The sequence below is a fragment of the Coptis chinensis genome, chromosome 8 (genome assembly GCF_015680905.1).
Source record: "Coptis chinensis isolate HL-2020 chromosome 8, ASM1568090v1, whole genome shotgun sequence".
Lineage (NCBI taxonomy): Eukaryota > Viridiplantae > Streptophyta > Magnoliopsida > Ranunculales > Ranunculaceae > Coptis > Coptis chinensis.
The window spans coordinates 4662537-4684572 of record NC_141463.1 but is presented as its reverse complement, the minus strand read 5'-3'; the positions used below and the strand labels follow the sequence as shown (position 1 = coordinate 4684572).

General features: G+C 42.8%; 1 protein-coding gene and 1 non-coding gene across 3 annotated transcripts; one reads left to right on the top strand and one right to left on the bottom strand.

Annotated features, from left to right (window-relative positions):
• Positions 1–1803: 1803 nt before the first annotated feature.
• Positions 1804–8297, bottom strand: LOC147479464 (uncharacterized). 2 transcript variants are annotated; one of them, XM_086578201.1, is made up of 8 exons: positions 6998–8297; positions 6840–6901; positions 6380–6420; positions 6149–6205; positions 5734–5785; positions 5529–5638; positions 2164–2268; positions 1804–2042 (listed from the first exon to the last, which is right to left on the bottom strand). In XM_086578201.1, exons 1-8 carry the CDS (start codon positions 8134–8136, stop codon positions 1971–1973), a joined length of 1638 nt encoding a protein of 545 aa, XP_086434327.1. In that variant the 5' UTR covers positions 8137–8297; the 3' UTR covers positions 1804–1970. The 2 variants fall into 2 exon arrangements, with proteins under 2 accessions (XP_086434327.1, XP_086434328.1); XM_086578202.1 differs by having other exon boundaries at positions 5734–5782.
• LOC147479465 (U6atac minor spliceosomal RNA) lies at positions 4832–4954 on the top strand. The gene has a single exon (XR_015207151.1). It is a non-coding gene; the product is annotated as a U6atac minor spliceosomal RNA (small nuclear RNA).
• Positions 8298–22036: the final 13739 nt, after the last annotated feature.

Below are 22036 nucleotides of genomic sequence, written 5' to 3'. Positions count from 1 at the left end.
TTCTCTTCTAGCCACATCTTGAGCAAAATTAAAAGCAATAAGTTGACCATTGGGGCTCCTAGTTAAACTTGGTTGACTAAGATCAAGTTTTCTCTTTTTAGCACAAGCTAATGTATGATCTCTAAGACTACTAGTACCATCATTTGCATTTGCACCCAATAATTTTGCACACATATGACATCTACCTTTTTTGTTCCATACTTTATTTTTATGATCATAAATTTCTAAAAGATCATAATTTTGCCAAACTTGTGATTTTCTTTTTTTTTGTTCTTCTACTAACTCCCTAGGTTGGAAAGGATCCGCCAACGTTTCAAGACTATTAGGAGTTTGTAATGTAGCCGTTTCACCAATTGAGGAATCAAGATTTGGAAAATACCCCGACTGGTAAGTTGGATCACTCTCATGAATATTATCATTAAAATATGGACTATCATTAACACTATCTCCACCTTCCATATTAAAATTTTAGTGAGATAAAGAAAACTTGACTATGAAAATTAAATATTAATACTAATACACATGCATCATATATATTATAAATAATAATAAAGGGGTTGGAAGAGATATAATAAATGACAATAGTTATAAAAAAAATGAAGAAATAACTAACCGGAATATAATTGTAACTTATGAAGTTCAAATTAACTTAAGAATATATCTTGAAAGAGTAACTTGATTGCTTGAAACTTGAGTGTTGAGTACTTGAGTGTGAGAGCTTGAGAATAATATTTAAAATTGAGAGAGTTAGAGAGTTTGTGAATTTGTAACAAACAAGTGGTTATTTATAGTTTTTTTTTCATTAGAAATTGACAATTTTAACATTAAAATATAGTTGTTGGGGGTTCCAACTGCCATATATTAAGGCCAAGAGAGTCAATTGCTCAAAATGTAGTTATTATAGACTTATTGTTTTGAATATTGAGTAATTTATAATTGTAACCTCAAAATATAGTTGTTTGAGGGTCTAACTGCTATATATTAAGGCCTTATAGTCATTTACTCAAAATATATTTTTTGAGAGTCCAATTGCCATATATTAAGACCAAAAAAATCATTTGTGATTTGTGATATCTATTTCACTAAAAAGTTGCATTCATAGACTCCTACATAATTAGCTAAAAGTTAAAAGTCAAGCCATAGTCAAGCCATAATTTGTGATTTGTGATTTGTAATTATGTTTGGACGTCCACATAATTAGCTAAAGTCAAGCTATAGTCATCTGTCTAGTAACCAACTAGCCACGTGTCATATGTGAAGAGATCCTCTTACCAAACCTTTACTTTTCTTGAAAAGTTAATTGTAGACTTGTAGTACACTGTAGAGTGTAGACTGTACTACTGTAGTACTGTACACGCATGGTGCGAAATCGTCCCAAATTGATTTTGGCGACAATTCAAAAAACTACCGGGTTGGGTCGGGTCAGGTCTTATTTGACCATTGGGGCGGGTCAACGGGTGGAACAAACGGCTTTTGGAACGGTGCGGGTCGGGCGGTTGGACGGGTCGGGTTGGAAGACAATATCTACACCCATACCCAGACCGTATAGAAACGGAGGCGGGGCGGGGCGGGTCAACTTTTGGGTCGGTCCGGGTTTGGGTGGCGGGTCAAAAACGGTTTATCTGCTGGGTGATGGGTTAACGGTTTTTTTTTACACTCCTAATTGCTATTCAAGTAGTTTCAATATGGTCTTTGTTTTAATAGGCATTCTCACAAAACTTCTATCAAATTTTTATTATTAAGCAACTAAAAAAATGTAAAAAAGTTTAATCAAGGGTAGTGAGGTTTTCACTTTGCAAGAAATTTGAACAAGTAATCAAATATTATATTCATATATTTTAGCTCTGCACAGTGGCAAATATTTTTTAGAATAATTTAATATAAGAAAGCTAATTATGATTCAGTAGCAACAATTATTTCTTCATTATCCTTAACCAAAAGACTAGATCGTTCTTTATTTTTTCCGGTTTTTACATGGCAGGTGCAGGGACTTTCTCACTCAGCGAGCGCATCAACGAGTGTCCCCTTCCCCCCCTCTGCCACTACAAAACCATACACAACAATAACAAAAATTCAGCAAACTTTCCAAATCATGATGAAAGATAATAGTAATATTACTATAGTAAATATACATAATGATTATTATTACAAAGTAATACTTACATAACTTCGAGGATGGGTCATTTGATACGGATGTTCTGTAAATTCAAAAGTCGGGTCCTTTTTACAGTTGTAATCAGTAGGTCTCCGAATCTTCAGTTCAGCACCCTGTTCAAATGAAAGAGCAATCAAATGAGCACCTAAATAAAACATCCAGTGAGCAAATATTAATGTGGGAAACTCTTGAAACAATTATGCATTAATAGCAGTACTGTTCTAGCGTTGTATACTTCTATTGAATAGATAAGCTGTTTTGTATGAGCTATGCCTCAAACAGATTCAGCCTTAAAATAGTTCCAAACTCCTATAACATGATGAAATAGAGCCATGAATTAGGAAGCAAGTGTGTTGCGAGTGAAGCACAAGGCAACATGAGTTTTTCTTTCACTTTTTCCACTCTCTTTCATGTTTTTCCATTTACAGGTTTTAGTAAAGCATCAAAACTTCACTGTACTAGCGCAAGACACAATTCATTTTATAAGTATATGGAAGCAGAAAATTAGTGAAGAATATCTACCATGTAGATGTTCCGTTGCGCCATGGTTGACCCATGGATCAGCAAGCTATGGCTTTGTGCCACGTATGCCATATAAGATGAGGTATCCTCCACCAGAGAACAAAACATGAAACGTACACTGTCTTGTATCAACGAAAGAGAAATGTCTTCTGGGCATAATATGCCATATATAAGATAAGATATCCTCCACCAGAGAACAAAACATGAAACGTACACAGTGCCTTGTATCAACGAAAGAGAAATGTCTTCTGGCCAATCTCTTACGCCATAAATGTATTGAATCAGCAGAAAGCCAATGGATCAGCTATGCTTAAGTTTTCATGACCTAAAACTAGGTAAAGTTCCACTCCAATAATAAGCAAAACGACATGGATATCTTCCACTTCTCAATACTCGAAAGAAAGAACACAGAAGAGTGAAAATAAAACCCAGTAGAAGGCACCACCAGGCAGTAAAGATTACTGAGTGCAGCCTCAACACCTTTTCCCAATGAAAACTAAGCACTATCATGACAAGGATAACAGAACAAACAGCACCAGAGCTCAATGGCCAAATAACATCTAGGGACACCCTCCATGTGCGACCACTGCTTATACCTAAGAGCGCATCTTTGACGTCCTAAATCAAGTAAAACAATCCATGAACCTGTGACTGAGAATCCCATCCTCAGATCATATACCCCAGAAAGTCGTGAAGGGAATAAAGTCATGAGAGGTAGCCTAGAGGAAGCATCGATTTGATAAAAATCACCGACCGACTCGGGACAGACCCAAGTCAGGACACAAGAGCAGTACTGTAGTTTTATATATAAAGAATAGGTTTCCATGTTGTGGTGTAATTCATTTTAGGAGAGGATTTTAAACCAAACTAAGCTGGGACAATGTTCTTTAGCCCGACTCTCTGTAAATTATACATGTTTTTCATAACGAGAACTAGCGATCAATGAATTGAGAGGGAAGTTTTGGTGAACATGATCCCCCTAAAGTGGAGATTACGCTCACGGCTCACCCAATAATAAATAAAAAACTCATTCGCATGTCTAACATGAATAACTCATTCAAAATTCTTGGCCTACGGAAAATCATATATTGTTACTTTGAAATCAACTTTTGAGCAGTGTTATCACGACGTTATGGATGGAGCACGCAAGGTGCAAAGGCTGCTATGGCCATGCGGCACATGGAGCGCCTCTTACTATGCGTGGCACAAACCTAATCATACAAATTGACATTGCCTGATAGAAAACTAAATATAGCAACTGTGTTTTTTTATTGCTCGGTATAACCATAAGGATTTTATTAATAGAGTAATTGTGCAATACAAGTGTCACGCTACATAAAAAAATTAATCCATTATCCATTAACTTAGCAGACTTGACAATTATAAAATTTACCAAAACGAGTTAAAAATTGAGCAACAACAAGCAACAACAAAAATTCCCCAGTTATTAGTGATGAAACAGATATGGATACGGGTACCAATACGGCGACACCGGTATGGAATACAATATGCTTTTTTGAAATATTAGGATACAGATACGGCCTATTGGTATGGCTAATTAATATGAATATTTTAAAATATATGTGTATTCTGAAAATTATGTTAGTAGTTCTTTGAGTAAAATTAGTCAGGAACATGTAAAAAACTATTATAACACATGTTAAAGTAAATACAGCTTGAAGCCTCAAAAACAATTTACATTTCAATGGAGTAGAACTATCGGATCAGATCTATTTCAGGAATTCTAATACCCTAGAAGTATCCAGTACCCGTATCGGTATCGTACCCGACCGATACGGGTGCAATGACATTTTAGGAGTATCTGTGCATCATAGGTGATGAACTGATGATAATTCAGTATACAGGCATGAAAAATCATAGTTACAATCTTACATACTAGAAACACAACTGACAAAATAAGCACAATTTACTTTTCAAAATAATCATAAATGAAGACACAATAATACGGTGAAGAACTGGTAAATAAATCTTTGACAGCATACCAAGCAGAGAAATTGATGTATTATTATTCGCGAAAGCAAGAACAATGAAGAACACCAGTGTAAGTTAACCAAAATAACACATAAAAACTAGGTTTCAATCTTAGAATTAGAAGAATAATTCTTCTCAAAATAATAACTAATAAGAATTATTGTGTTCGTAGAACGAAAAGACGGTTGGCATCTCCTCTGACAAGGACCGGAACAGCCTTTGGGCATACTTGTTACCACACAGGGTTAAGGCTACCCACTTCGGTGGATCTTACCAATTTTTTTGAAAAAAAATAGAATAATAATAAAGGCTTACACGCCTTCATATAATAGATGAACTCCTACTTTTAATTGGAAACCAATAGCAACCTACTACATAACTTATTCCTGGATTCCGCCACTAGTCCTAATTAAATTTTTTTAAGTCCTAATTTAACTTGAAAAACATAAAAATAAAGAAGCTTATTACTAATTTAACACCAAAAAAAGTAACATGCTAGTTCAATATTTATGCTCCTGCATCAAAAATAGTATCAAGGATTTTATGATATAATTTCAAGATGGCTTTTCCTCCCTTATGCCAAGTAGAAGTCAGCCCCCTCTGCCGAGTGGATTAGTTTAAACATATGTTGATAATTTTACTTTTCATTTTAAGATATAAAAGGTCGGGTCAGAAAGTACCTTTACAGACACAAAGGTGACCGCTAGTCTAGCCTAGGGTTATATTGGTGTATTTGGGTTTATTATCCTAAAAGAATAGTTTCTGGCTTGTTTCCATGGTGTCAATATAATTTCATTGATAAGCACAAAAATAACTAGAATCTAATAAGACGGATATAGAAATCTGCCAAATCGCTCACCTCAAACAAGCTTCCATTTAGCTCTAGTGCACAAGAGGCTGCTTGTTCGGACCTCATTTCTACAATAGCAAATTTCTTCTCTTTATCAACGTAGACATCACAGACAATGCCTACACGCACAGATGCAAATTAAGACAACTGATGACTTTTAGATGAGAAAAGGAAAAAATAACAGTATACGCTTAGTTTGGAGGAGTAAACGGACCTGAATTACAAGAGCTGGTAATAGAATCATTGAAGAACGTTTCAATTGTCTGCTTTTAAAAGATACAAAGAACAAGTAAAAATTTAAAACACTCATTTATGCAATAGACAAGAAAACCCTTACAGAATATACCCTAGATAAAAAAGAACCCTCGCGGTGCATGGTGAAAAACCATGGTCTCAAGAACAAAAGTACAGGTGTCTCACTGGGTAGAACACCTTTTTCTTTATTAGTGATTCATTTATTTTCCGGTCAGATATAGAGACACATGCGAGTTGCATAATACACACACACACACAAAACAGGTGTGTAAAGGAGATACAGACCACATACCAAGACAAAACAAAGCGACTGTTTAGTCTAAAACTAGTTTATTTTAGAATTTAGATTAGATTCAATAACCTCGAAACCAAACCTGAGGGTTCACAGAAGAAAAGCCCTCAACATATACTCTGCGTGCATGCCTTGTAACCTATATGGAGATCAAACACGCTTTTAAACATAAACAATAAACTCGTCAAATGGTGAGTGCCACAACCAACGGAAAAGTTCCGAAATGACTCAGACACTAGAACATTCTTAACAGTTTGATTAATCAAAACACCAACGATTTGACAGAAAACTAAATTGTTCTGAGCCTACGAACCTGCGAGGTCCCATTTGTCTTTAGCATTGTTTGTTGATCTCCTGTAAGCAACACGAGACCATATATAACAATTTGCATAAAGGCACTTTTATAATAAGTACACATGGTCAGGTTAAATGAAATTACTTCTTATAAATACACTTTAAAAAGTACTGCATTGTGTAAAAGTCCACTTTGCAAATGCTGTGAACCTCAAGTTTATTTAAGATTTTGCATTTTTTGAAGAGCTTAATTTTAGGTAATAACATGCCAAATTGACAGACCTTTTTTCAATTGATTTAGGAGAACAACCATAGTACATAACGTATAACAAAATAATCCACAAATCATAGATAACAGCAAAAACTAAATACCATACTGATGATAATTTATGCAGTCGCTATTATATAGTAAGACTACCACAAGCATATTATTCCAATAACTTCATCCAGCCACAACCAGAGAACAAGTTCACACCCACCTGACAAGGAACAACGAACAATAGCACCCAATTGTCTATTTTCAGAATGAGTTGCTCTTTTCCTGTAAAGAGAAACACATACAAGACATTAAAATTCAACAATAACTATTAGACGTGACCTGGCACAAAATTGAAAGACAAAAGGTATGAATACTTACATTGCAAAGCAATCAAAGACATCGACAAAACCTTTGAGGAAATAGTAATCACAGCGGTCAACAACAGCATGCAAGAAACCGTCTCTCTCGTTGACATGAAACTTCAAACAGTGAATACGATAATATTCAACACAATTCACATCATGGGAAGAGAAAGTCCCTACAAGCCAGACCATGCATATCACTCCGTTTCCCAAATGAAACATATGTGTGTATCCTGCTCGACGATCGTGAAGATTTATTGACTCGACGGCCTTTTCTAAACCATGCACGGGAATGAAGTCTTGCCCTCCCTGGACTAGATCATAGGCATACAATTCCTTTTGAGGCAAACAGAACATGTATAGACGGTCATCTACAATAACACTTCCACCCCCGTTCATATAGCAGTCCTTTCTTATAGGCAAGGTTAGATCATATTTCCATAAATGAGTAGATACATCAAAATAACACTCACATACGCCATTGTAGAACACAAGAATCTTCTTCCGTTTTTCATAAACTACAGGAGTACCAACCCTACTCTTTGAAAGGTTAATAACCTTTTCAGAAGGATAAGGTAAACATTCCCACCTATTCGTAGCCGGATCAAAAACCTCCGCCCACAGTTCCCCGGTTAGTTTAGCAAGAGAACCGAATACATAAATTTTCCCATCCAAAACAGCCCTTGCAGCCGAAGACTTGCCACCGTACATTGCAGTGCCCACACTCAGACTAACAGTCTTCCCAAAAGAGGGAGTGTCAATGACCTGGACAGTCGATGACGGAATACGATGATCGTCAGGCAGCTGAGAATCACAGTCAAGACCTCCAATAATATAAACTTTAGAGTCTACTGAAACACATGTAAATCCATAAAGAGCTTCCTCACAAGGAAGCTCGAATAATAAACAAGGGCAATATTTTATTTTACTTTTACTACTACCAGTATTAAAGGTTGGATTTAACTCGTACCAGCGGTAATCACGTTTCATATTCACAACAAGGCACACACTCAGCTGGTCTTCCTCTCCCCCTACGGTGTTGCCAGTGGATACCTCCTTCAGTGGTCTCTCAAGAAAACGACGACGTTTTTGTCTAAGTCTTTGTCTGTTTTTAATTTTTATTGCCCTCTGCTTCAAAAGTAGTCGAACGAACATCTTGTCTATGGCCGACCGAGCTACCCTAGGTTTGGATGGGTTTGATCTTTTATCTTTATATCTTTATATATATATATACCCTAATCACGAGAAAGTAGGAGGCAAATAAACAAAGTATAGGACCAGTTACCATCTTCGTCTCCTTAAAGGCTTCAAGCATCGGTTTCAAAGCTTACCATTTGACAGAAAATGGGTCCAACCAAAAAAAAAGGACAAGGCAAATGAAGAAGAAGAAGATTATTTTATTTTATCAAATATATATTTTTTTGGTTACAAACGATGGCACCATATTTGCATAACCCAGTCCTAAACGATGGTCCGGCATCGTCCTAAGTCCGAAATTCCAGCACAAGTTTTGGTAGATACCACCATGTGCATATTCCAGTCCTAAACGATGGTCCAGTGTCGCCCAAGCTGAGACTTTGGGCTCAAACGACGTCCTCAAATCGCTCTATCATATAATACCTAGACGACCTGGCCATATCGTCCATCATAAATACTTGAAACTTTGGGTTCAAACGACGTCTTCAGATTACTTTATCATATACCTAAATGACTTGGCCATGTTGTCCAGCATAAATACATGAGACTTTGGGCTCAAACGACATACTTAGACCACTCCGTTATATACTTAAACGACCTCATGGCGTCAATTGGAAGTACATCCCAACGATATAATAAGGCCGTATGGGTCTCGTTACAGTTGTGATTTTGGACTTTCAATAACTTTCTTTTTTTTTTACTTTCAATTAAAAATATGTTTCCATGTCAAATTAGATGATATTTCAATTTCAAATTACTTAAATTACTTTCTATTACAATTTTTTCACTTTCCATTACAACTTCTTCACCTTTAACATTTTTTGCATTATCACTTCTTTATTTTCCATTGCAACTTTTTCACCTTCAATATTTATTCTCATTTATCTAATTTGTTGTTGTACCTCAAGCATTACCTCAAATGCTTCTTCTTCATCTTCATGTTTCATTTAAGATTTTGATTGGGTTTTGATTGAGTATGAAAAGAATAAAGAGTAAGTGAGAAGTTTGAGTATTCATTGTAAGGTGAAGGGCCAAAAGAGTTGGCAATAGGTTACATCCTAGTTCGTGATTTCGACGGAATTCCACCAAGGGTCGAAAAAACATAAATTTCGAAATGTACTCAGGGGAATAAGGACTGGAATTTCAATCTTTTTATTTGTCGGAATACGATGAAATTCAGGGAGCTGAGAATCACACTCAAGACCTCCAATAATATAAACTTTAGAGTCTACTGAAGCACATCTAAATCCACAAAGAGTTTCCTCACAAGGAAGCTCACATAATAAATAAGGGACATATTTAATTTTACTTTTACTATTACCGGTATCCAAGGTCGAATTTAACTCGTACCAGCGGTAATTACGTTTCATATTCACAACAAGGCACACAGTCATCTCCTCCTCCCCTACATTGCCAGTTGGGCAGTTAACTACGCAAGGATGACGTTTCTTGGTTTTACTATTTTTTTTTCAATTTTCTCTGCTTCATAAATTTTGATCCTATTCTCAACATCTCAAGTTTTGCTCCTAATCTAAACATCTTGTTTCCTTTTGTAACTAAAAGGTTTCTTCTTGATTTGAAAATTGAAATCTTTTGGCAGAGTTATGAAATTTATTGTAAAGCACCAGAACTAGAAAGAAGTTACTAAACAAGGTAACATTCGATCCCAGAGAACGATAACCACGTTCAGAAAGCCCGTGTTCCACTTGTATCAAGGTTTAGGCCCAACCCAAAACAATAATACATCATACCTTGTCTCTTGATGTTCTGCCCTAAATCTTTGGGTCTTATAGGTTTTGGTCCGGGTATTTGGGGTTTGGTCCTCACTAATCGACTTATTAGGTTTTGGTTCTCCTAAATCGTCTTGACTAATAGTCAACCAACTTGACTATTTGTAGGATGTTTGTCAAAATGATTTAGGAGGACTAAATCCTAATAAATCGATTAGTGCGGACCAAACCCCAAATACCCATTATTTAGGATGATCAAAACCTATAAAATGATGAATTGTACTTGAAAGTTGTTTCTTTCTTCACTAATTTTTGACTAGATTATAAGAGAAGGGGTGCATATAAGAAAACGTCTCTTACTCAGTGTAGCAGTGAGTTATTACATTGCTTACCTTAGTGATCATGGTGAATGTTGAACACCTAACACTTTTTATAAGAGGGCATGCAACTGAAAGCCTCGTCCTGATTCCACTTTGTGAGTAACTTCATATATGTTCCATGACTTATTTATCACATTTTTGTCCCTCAATTGATCTCTTCAATTGTAGCAGTTATATATGTCTGAAGTTGTATTAGAGAGAGTTTATTGATTGGCTAGTCTACCTACTTAAATATTTATCGAAGGCATTACATGTCTATTTGCATTGGGAGATGATTGTCTGGAGGTTAATGATTTAATCTAAAGAGATTAATGATAAAATGATTTTTCCATATATAATTGAAACAACTTTACTAATAAGATCATGATTTATACTAGCTAATACAATGGATAGCACACATTCATCAGGTCTTATAAATGATTAACAATTTCACTATGAATCGTGGTTATTAACTTATTCATAATACCAACTATCAAAAACATCGCCGTTCTTTGCATGACACGCAAAGAGGAGGTGGAGAGTAAAAGCAACTCATAGGATTTAGGATTCAAAAGGATGCTAGTAGCATCTCCCTTGGTGCACATATAGAAATTAGAAAGGAAGTATCATGCGGATGCCATTTGATGATTTTGTCCCTTAGTCATTTGAAGAAAGTGTGTAGTATTTTATCACGATCGTAGGTTTTCTTAAATGATTGGAACTTCCTTGAATTTGTTTTTATCCATGCATCGCGTTGAAAATGTTGGGGTAAGTTCCATAATCTTTTGCCGCCATCTTGCTTCTTTTACCACTCCAAACCAATGAGCTAAAAATCCTGCGACCAAGTCTACTAGGCCAATGTCATCACCTCCGAAAAAAATTTCTTCTCCAAGACCACCGTGTTACTTGGACTTGAGGCTGAGACATGATTCACATATATAAAGGATTGGCTAGGTAGGAGCTTAAGTCCAAGTCTTTCTAGTCATAATTACCGGCTTGACACAGCACCATTGAGGATTTAACTATTTATGTTTTGAGAATGTAGGGGAGTGATATTCTCTATCCAGCACGCGCCTAACATGGTGGAAATGACACATCGACCTATGGATCCAGGTCGCATCCATGAGCTAGTAGAACGCTACGCATGGGCGGATTGCGATTATCCGCGAACTACGCTAGGAAGTGACTCAGATACCCTTTCCAGAAGCAAACATGACTAAGGGTGTACTTGCACATATCTTTGCCGTCAGCCACTGATCACGGCCGCAAGCTACTTATACAGATTGACACTCCACATCATTACAGCAGACCTATGAGGGCAGTTATCACATGTTACCCTGATCTCCACCCCTCGTTTAGGACACCCTTTACACGTGGTGGGCAAGGATACACTCTCGATATCTATAAATACCTCCCCTATGAACTACGCCAGACCTAATTCGACTCTCCCCCACCAAACCAAGAGTAAGATACGTAGGCAGTTCGCTTTCAAGTCGAACTCGGTCCATCCAACAACCTATACCAGTCTCCCATTGACTGTTTGTAAGGGAAAGATAAACGACACCTTTATATTGGCACCGTCTGTGGTCTCGATTACTTGAGAAACTAAACCACTCCCAAACAAATCAGTAACCAAAACTCTCAAGCCCACGAAGCATGGCAAGCTTCGAAGCTCAACTCCACACGCTAGCAGGACAACTAGAGGCGAGAAGCGAAAGCGGATAGCTCACCAGGCAGGAAAATGCCACACTACGAGCACAAGTGGATTACGAACCCACTAGGTGCCACGGCATTGAAGACGGCGTCATCAACGCCACCAACAGATCAACGAGTTAAGCCAAAGGCTCGACAAAAATGCAAGAAAGAAAGACTCCACCCTCGATAGTACAAAAGATCTTTGAAAACCTACCACAAGATCTCCATTTTTCACCGAGCTACTCCGCAAGATCTCTCCTCCAGATTTCGTCTAGCCACGGTTCCCAATGTACGATGGACGAACATGCCCAGGCCAGCATATAGCTCGGTATGTTCAAAGTCTAGCACTCTACAGTGCACCAGAGTTCGACCACCTTCATTGCAGACTATTTCCCGCTAGTCTAAAAGATGGCCCACTCGACTGGTTCTTCTCCCTCGAGGCCAACTCGATAAAGAGCTTCGAACAGCTCACCGACCTGTTCGCAAGCCAATACGTCCATAACAGACGTAAGAAGGGCTATCTCAATTCACTTTTTCAGCTTGCACTTGGCAAGGAGGAAATCTTCCGCTCCTTCTTGAGTCGGTTCAAAACCGAACTATTAGATATGGAGAGTGGCCTCAAAGAGTCATTTGCCGCGGTGGCTTTCACAAACGCCTGCCGCACCCGCAACACCGCGCTCACCAGGTTGCTCCCGAAGAACGCCGAACGCGTTAGCCGAAATACATGACGCCGCGGTCGATAGGTACATCAAGTTACAAGAAGGTTTGAAAAATTAGAACCAAGATGAAGAAGAAGTAGAAGAAGGGGAAGTTTACGAGGTATCATCATCCTCTAAAAAACGACCCCGACAACAAGGGCAGCCCTCCAAATTCAAGGCGAGCAACGACCGAGAGTTCGCCGTACTCACCGTGATCTCCCCGGTTACATCTTTGGAGAAGATCAAACGAAGCCTTTACTACCGACCTGAGATAAAACAACCGGCAGATCGCCCCGACCAGCCCTACTGCGTCTTCTATCGAGCTAGGTGCCATGAGACCGACGTATGCTGGGGGCACAAGCATTACTTGCAGGATCTCATAAAAGCCGGACACATCAAGCAATACACCAACATACCCGACGGCGACCTGCGCCACAAGCTCATGGCCCGCAGAATACGAAGCAGATCCCCCCCTCGACGTAGTGATCAGAGGTCCCAAGGTCGCTCTTACAGCAGAGGACGTCCCAGGGATCGCTCTCATCAAGATCGTCGCCAACCATCAACGGGTCGGGAACACGACTGAACCATTCACATGATCACACTTCAAGATGATTCTGTCTCCTCATCTAGAGAAAAAAGAAGGCGCGTTGGCGCCCTTCATGAAGTTTACAACTTTTCTTCGCAAGCCGCACCCGCACCACGCAGTTCATGACGCAGGTCAAGAGATATCACCTTCTCGGAGACCGACCTCAACAAGGTTTGCCTCCCGCATAACGATGCACTCGTGGTCCACATCAGAATCAGCGACTGGACCGTCAAGCGAGTTTTGATAGATCCTGGCAGCTCGTGCGATGTTTTATTCTACCATACCATCCAAGAGATGAACCTGCCAAAATCAGTCTTCATAGACCCGATTGCGCCTCTCTTTGGATTCAATGGATCCAGGGCCGACCCAATGGGAGACATCATATTCCCGAGATCGGGGGCTCAGAAGACAAGGTCGCCTTCAACACGCGGCGTTTTAGCGTTCTCGATACCAAGTCGTCCTACAACGCTATTTTAGGACGACGATGGATCCATCAAATGCAGGCAGTGCCTTCCACATTGCATCAGGTGATCCGTTTTCCGGGCCCCAGAGGAATGATGGAGCTTCAGAGCAACCAGCTCGAGGCCTATCAATGTAACCAGATTATCGCAGCGAGCAAAACCACCGAATCTCCCATCCACGTCAAAAACGAGCCCACCAGCTATACAATGGCCAAAGACTTAGTGGCCGAGGTCAGAACCAACGACCCAAAGCAAACGCTGGGGGCTCCAACAAAAGCCTCCCCTTACAAGCCCAGACCCCGAGCTACACTAGGGCAGCAGATATCCCCACATCACAGATCCTAAAGGTCGCCCCAGTAGAGAGCATCCCGTGCAAACAGAGCCACGAGATCGCCCCGCCAGCTCTCATACAGCCAGTACTGCTGCAGCAAACCATTTCAGCTTTTGTTGTCACTGCCACAGAAGTCACTTCTGACCCTGTTGTCGTCACCCACGTAAGACGCCTTCAGCTCCCTACACTACTACAGACCACTCACCGACCCGACAAAGACAACATCTACAAAGTGCGATCCTCCAGAGAGCACTCAAATAGCACAAGGATCAGCACCAACCGAAGAAAGGCAGCAAGTGAATCTGGGAACAGAAGACGACCCTAAACTCGTCTATGTCGGGGCTAACCTCGAAAGCTCATCTTGTAAACTTTTTATCACTGAATAAAGATGTGTTCGCTTGGTCGTATATCGATGTACCTGGTATAGATCCTAGTGTTGTATGTCATAGGTTAAACGTCAACCCTGGTGCCAAACCAGTTCGACAATGACCTCGAAGATTGTCATTACGTTTTCAAAAAGCAGTGAACAATGAGGTCGATAAACTCAAGCAAGTCGGTTTCATACGAAAGGTCGATTACCCAGATTGGGTAGCAAACATCGTCGCAATTCCGAAGAAGAATGGTATAGTCCGCCTCTGCGTCGACTTCACTAACGTCAACCAAGAAACTCCTAAAGACAGCTTCCCACTACCTAGAATCGACCAACTAGTCTATCAGACTTGTGGGCATGATCTGTTATCATTCATGGATGCATACAGTGGGTACAACCAAATACCACTCGCTGAGGAAGATCAGGAGAAGACCTCATTCATCACTGAGCAAGGAGTTTTTTGCTACAACGTCCTCCCGTTCGGACTCAAGAACGCCGGGGCGACCTACCAACGACTGGTAACGAACATGTTCCAGGACATGTTGGGCGACACCATGGAGGTCTACATAGACGACATGGTCGTCAAAAGCAAAAAAGCGGGTGACCACCTCACTCACCTTGAGCAAGCGTTCTCCAGATTACACCGAACTGGAATGAAGCTGAACCCGAAAAAATGCCTCTTTGGAGCGTCTTCTGGAAAATTCTTAGGGTATCAGGTCTCACAGCGAGGTATCGAAGTAAATCCAGACCAAATTCGGGCGTTCTTAGACATGCCCGACCCACAACAAAGAAACAAATACAAAGACTGTCAGGCATGGTCGCTGCACTCAACCGATTCATATCGAGAGCGTCAGACAAGTGCCGGCCGTTCCTACAGATCCTGAAAAAAGGCGAGCAGTTCTCATGGAACGATCAATGTCATCAAGCATTCTCCACTCTCAAGGAATACCTCACAACGCCTCCCGTCTTAACCAAACCAATAGACGGAGAAACACTGGGGCTCTATCTGGCAGTATCAGACTTCGCCATCAGTTCGGTTCTCTTCAAAGAGGAAAATAATTCAGAAAAGCCGATCTACTTCACAAGTAAGACGCTCACTCCAGCCGAGAAAAATTATTCCCATGTTGAAAGAGCAGTGCTTGCTTTATTATACTCGGCAAGGAAATTCAGACCTTATTTCCAAGCTTATCCAATCAAAGTACTTAGCGACCTTCCTTTGAAGCGGATCCTTCATAAGGAGAATAAGACTACTAGGATGGCGATATGGGCCGAAGAATTGGGCGAGCACCATATGGAATTTGTCCCCCACATATCTCAGAAAGGCCAGGTCGTCGCAGATTTCCTAGCAGATTTTCCAGTCGACGACCCTAATTGGGAGGCAGAAGCGGAAGTCGTACTCACAAAAGCAAACATAAAAATAGTCTAGTCCCTCTACGTAGATGGTTCCAGCAACCCAGGAGGCAGCGGTATCGGAGTCAGCGGTATCGGAGTCGTTTTAGTATCTCCCGAGGGAGCTATGATAGAGAAAACAGTTCGCATAGACTTCGCAACTTCCAATAACGAAGCGGAGTATGAGGCATTAATAATGGGGTTGCGTGCGGCAATAATCCAACTCGGTATAAAGGAGCTCCAAATCTTTAGTGACTCGCAACTGGTTGTTCGCCAGATTGCAAAAGAGTACACTACCAACGAAGGTAACCTTTCCAAGTACCTTCAGGTTGTTAATGATTTACTTCCTTCTTTCAGCACAGCTACAATACACCATTTTTTGCGTGACGAGAACCGTCACGCAGATAGCTTAGCGTACCTGGCCACGCAGACACCAAATTGTGCCCCTAGACAACTGACCAACGAAGTGGTCGACTGACCAGCTTACCAAGCGGACCATGTCTTAGCAATCAGTGACCTGTGCCCACTCTCTGGGGATCAAATGAGTCAAACATGGATGCAGCCTATTATACAATACATCCAGCACGGTACACTCCCAGATGAGCGGAACCAAGGCCGAAAAGGTTCCACACCAGGCACGTAGCTATTGTTTGGTGAATGACAGGTTATTCCGCAAGTCCGCAGGGGGACCTCATATGAGGTGCATCAATCCAGAGCAAGGTCAGTTAATTTTCGCTGAGATTCATGAAGGAGAGTGTGGAAACCATGCTGGAGGTCGCTCGTTGGCCCATAAAATGATCTCCTAAGGATACTTCTGGCCCCGTATGCAGATCGATGCAAAACGTATGTCCTCAAGTGTGTCAAATGTCAAACATTTGGGCACAACATCATTCAGCCAGCCCACGAGCTGATCAACATCGCGAGCCCTTGGCCGTTCCACATGTGGGGCATGGACATTATGGGACCTTTCACCCCTCAAAAAAGCACCGGCTTCCGCTTTGTCTTGGCTGCCACAGATTATTTCACTAAGTGGGTCGAGGCAATTCCGTTGGCACACGTCAAAGAATCACATGTTAGGAATTTCATTTGGACTCATATCATCACCAGATTTGGCTTACCACACACACTGGTGATGGACAATGGTTCCCAGTTCAAGGGAAAAACAGTCAAAGAGTTCCTAGCCAAGTGGAAGATCGTTCATGCATTCTCCACTCCCCAGTACGCACAAAGCAATGGACAAGCGGAGGCCAGCAATAAAGCCATTCTAGAGAACTTGAAGAAGAAGATTGAAAAGAACAAAAGTCAATGGCCAAACCAGCTCGAGAACATCCTATGGGCTCACCGCGACCATTACTTCGCTCCAAAGACAGCGATCACCATTCTCCTTATGTTATGGCACAGAAGCTGTCATCCCCACCGAGCTGACAATCACAACAACTCGATCTGAACTTGTCGAAACAGGGCATAATGACTCAGTACTAGCTCGAGAGGTCGATCTGCTGGAAGAACGGCGTGACCTAGCAAGAAACCGGGCCGAGTAGCATCTTACCAACAGATCCTAAAGCGATCCTACAACAAACGAGTACACCCTCGATCTTTTCAACCTGGGGATCTAGTCTTGAAAAAAACTCAAGATGACTCTAAGCTAGCACCAACGTGGGAAGGCCCCTACATAGTGGAACGCGTCGTTGGCAATAGAGCGTACTGGATTAAAACCCAAGAGGGCAAGTTATTGCCACGACCTTAGAACACATACTTGTTAAAGAAATTTTACCATTAGTTTCAGGATGTTTTGTAATTTAGGTTTCAATTTGCTAGAAAATCAAGTGTAAGATACTTAGGATTGTTATTATAATCTACGGTATCTACTCGCATCTCCAAGTCACGCCACTCGCACCTCAAGCACCATCAGCACATATGCACTGACAACAGGCTCATAGCCTCTCCGAGTCTCGCTAGTTGAGGACCTATACTCCTAGGATCAACTCAGCGGGAACGCTCAGAGCAAGACGGCCCCTACCGGGGGCTACACACGCCTCAAGCGGCGGCGTAACGCCCTCGGGGAGCTTATGGGCTCATAGCCTCTCCGAAGTCTCGCTAGTTGAGGACCTATACTCCTAGGATCAACTCCCGAGAACGCTCAGAGCAAAGACGCCCTCGGGGGCTACACGCTCTCAAGCGAAAGCGTAACGCTCTCGGGAGCTTATTGGGCTCATAGCCTCTCCGAAGTCTAGCTAGTTGAGGACCTATACTCCTAGGATCAACTCAGCGAGAATGCTCCGGGGAGACGCGCCCTCAGGGGCTACACACACTCTCAAGCGAGCATAACGCTCTCAGGAGCTTACAGGTTTATAGCCTCTTCGAGTCTAGCTAGTTGAGGACCTATACTCCTAGGATCAACTCGGCCCGAACGACGCGGCTCGGGAGGAGCAAGACGCCCTTAGGGGCTACACGCTCAAGCGAAAGCGAGCGCCCTCGAGCTTACAGGGCTCATAGCCTCTCCGAAGTCTCGCTAGTTGAGGACCTATACTCCTAGGGATCAACTCGGCGAGAACGCCTCAGAGTAGCACGCCCTCGGGGCTACACACGCCTCCTTCGAAAGCGTAACGCCTCGGGAGCTTACGGGGCTCATAGCCTCTCGAAGTCTAGCTAGTTGAGGACCTATACTCCTAGGATCAACTCGAGAACGCCTCAGAGCAAAGACGCCCTCAGGGGCTACACACGCTCTCAAGCGAGCAGAACACTCTCAGGAGCTTACAGGCTCATAGCCTCTCCGAGTCTCGCTAGTTGAGAACCTATACTCCTAGGATAAACTCAGCGAGAACGCTCTCAGGAGCTTACAGGCTCATAGCCTCTCCGAGTCTCGCTAGTTGAGAACCTATACTCCTAGGATCAACTACATAAGAGCGCTCTCAGCGAGCAACACACCCTTAACAACTCGCAGGGTCACGATCCCCCTAAATCTAAACTAATCGGACACTTACATCTCCTAGATCGCTCCCCCGAGCAATACCACACAAGCATAACGCTTTACGAGAGTACATCTCAGAAACAAGCCCAATTAACAGAGTAAGAGAGTAATAGCTACAGGCAGTCAAACAAAAGATAAACATTAAGCATACATTTACCATAAAGCTATACGACAGGTTTCAGGTAACCAGTTCAAACCCACCGATCTGCTGGGTTTACCCAGGAAATCCAGATCGGACCGGTGAACAAATAAAGGAAAATTAACGAACTGCCACTTTCGTGGATACCAGTTCTCTGTATCAAACAAAGGCGAACTGCTCAGGGCAAGCCTGAAAACACAGCTCTAATGTTTAACCCTCGTAGGGGCAAAGAACAAATATAGTCACTTCAACACGAACTAAGTTTCTTACCAAGAAGAACACGAACTAAGTTTCTTACCAAGAAGAGAAATCACCATCACGGAGTCGTAACCACATGTTTATCCTGAGGAGCAGTGCTGGTCGAAGGAATGTGCCTCGCAGCCCGCAGAACAACGCGCATACCAGTCCCTTGAGCCTCGTCTGCCTTCGTCAGCTGACAATACTTCTCGTCCATCTTGGCATACTCGTTACAGGCCGTGGTATACGCACTTTGAGCTTTGCGAGCAACCCGCTGACATCGATTAGCGTACTCAGTGACTTCCGCTACCTCCATTTGCAGCTCAGCCATTGCAAATGACCGGTTTAGCGCTTCATCATCAGAAGAAGACGGTGCCGCCCGACATCGCGTCCAGCTTCCTCTTGTCAGCCCCCTAGGCAGCTCGCAAGCATCCTAGCTCGACCCGGGAGTTGACGTTAGTATCAGCACGTTACACAGCGTTCTTGAGCTTATTATACCCAGCCAGAAACTACAAGGACAAAATCATAATCAGAATCTCTTAAAAAACAAAGCGGCAAAGCTGACAGAGAAACACTCACCAAACAACTAGCCATATCCATGGTCCCCAGCAGCGTATCCATATCTTCATCCTCGACTTCAGCTCTGTCTCCATCTAACACGATCCCCTTCAGCAGACTAGTCACTATGGGTGCCGAGTGGAAGCTGCAATCAAAGCGTTTTATAGCACGCTTCTTCCCCATTCTCCCCACGTAGTAGAATTCGCTCCCCACGTCCCCGACACGAGGGAGCGAACTCTCACTAGCGACGTGACAACCTTGCCCCAGGTCGTCGCTTCCATCAGCAGCCCGAGGGGAACCCTCCGCCACAAGGGCGACTGAACACAATGCCGCCCGCCGGCGACACGATCCCTTGATCGCTTTGCTCTTCTTGCCCCCGGGACGCCGCCACAGCTTTCCTCTTACCACGGTCCCCATGCACATGAGGACGGAACTCCATCTCCTCCATGAGCAGAGGGGAACTCTCTCGTGCACTTCCTTCTCCTCTGACATATGGGAAGCACCGAGCCATAACGAAAGCTGAGCACAGAAAACAAAAGAAAGCTGGTTAGAGCGGCCAGTAACCTTTACATTCATGATCTAAACGAAGAAAAGAGAAACGTACCTAAGTAAACGGGAAAGCAGAGCGAAACAGAAGCAAGAGGGAAGAGGAGCAGCAGCAACAGGAAGAACAAGAAGAGCAAATGTCGTTGCTCTCCCAAGACCAGTCGTATTTATGCCACGAAACGCCTCTTCCCAAGGCACTCCATTATGGCATCGAGACACCAAACGCCAGCCCACCTGGCAGCCATCATTTCATACCTCCTAACCGCCCACATTCCGACACGTGTCACGCACGCACAGTAGCTCAAACAGCTCCAGAATACAGGATGCTCAGGCGACCTCATAGAAACGGGCGACCTGCACCATTTAAATCGCAACTATACGCACAGGCTTACAATAGCAGACATCCATATCATACACAAGGCTAAGTATAGAAAGCGAGAGCAACAAGATTCACATTCATAAAAGGAGCGACCTAACGACAAGAGGGACGCCCCAGTTCACAGTATAACCGTGCTGCTGAGAACACTCAGGAAATCCAGCACAGTTAGTCACTAAGTATCATAATCAATAACAAATCAGAAAAACGAGCTGCCCAGGTCAACCTAGGAAACTAGCTCTATTGTTTACGGCCAGAGGCCCAGTACAACCACACACAATAACAAATGTTCTAAACAATTTCATCCAGATCTTCTCCAAGAGCGACATTCAAGACAGAGACGGAGCTTGGATCACCAGAAGACGCCACAACTGCCTCAGCAGCAACCACATTGAGCTCGCCGGACCCCTGAAGCTGCTCACTCATCAGACCAGTGAGGAGGGACGACACGACTGCAGGAACAGGGGCGGCATCTTCAGGCAGTTCGCCTTCGAGCTCTCCCAAAGTTCGGCATTCCCGCTCCTCCTGCAGGTCGTCCAGCTTCTTTTCCAGCTCTTCCACCTCAGCACGGATGGTGAGATAGGCCTCTTTTGCTTGCAGAGTGGAAGTCTTACATCGTTCAGCATAGGTGTTCACCGCGACTAGTTGGCCCCTCAACGCCTCCACCTCATGCTTCAACCCAATCGACTCGTTCACTGCAGAGGTCTTCTCCAGAGTCAGGGCAGTGAGCTAAGGCCTTAGCGCAGCGTCGATCCGGCCTTCACCGGCCTTTTGCACTTTCGCAAGTAGATTCGGACAAATTTCGTCCCTCAGTGACTCAACGTCCGCCTTCTCGGTTCACTATCAAATGCCGCCTTCAAATTTTCGGTACCCAATGATCATTGCGACAGCTCGCACAACATATCACATTATTATCAAACAACAGCATGTAACGCGATAACACAGTCAAGTAGAGCGCAAGGGTTACTTACCAGGCACATCGCCTTGTCCATCCCCCTCATGTTCGACTCCAGCTCCTTAGCATCCAAGTCCTTCCTATCACCATCCAGGGTTATCCCTTCCAACAAGCAAGCAGCTATGGGTGCGGACTTGTAGCTGCAGTCCGACCTCCTCACATAGCGCTTCTTCCCAGTCATCTCGTCGATGTACATTAGGTTGCGCTCCAGTTCGTCTTTTCCAGTACTGGACTGCCCCTTACCAGTCTCTCTTGCACCAACCTTTCCCTTCATCTTGCCAGAGGGATCTCCAACAACCCTGGGTCGAGCGACCTCCGGGGCAACCTCCGGGGCGTCCTCACCTAGGACGCTGAAGTCGGGCATCGGCCTCGCCCTCGAGTTGCGAGCCGCCCTTCCCCCAGTTCGCACTTCACCACCCAGTGCGGTCTCAGCCACCCTCGCAGCCTTCGCAGGTCG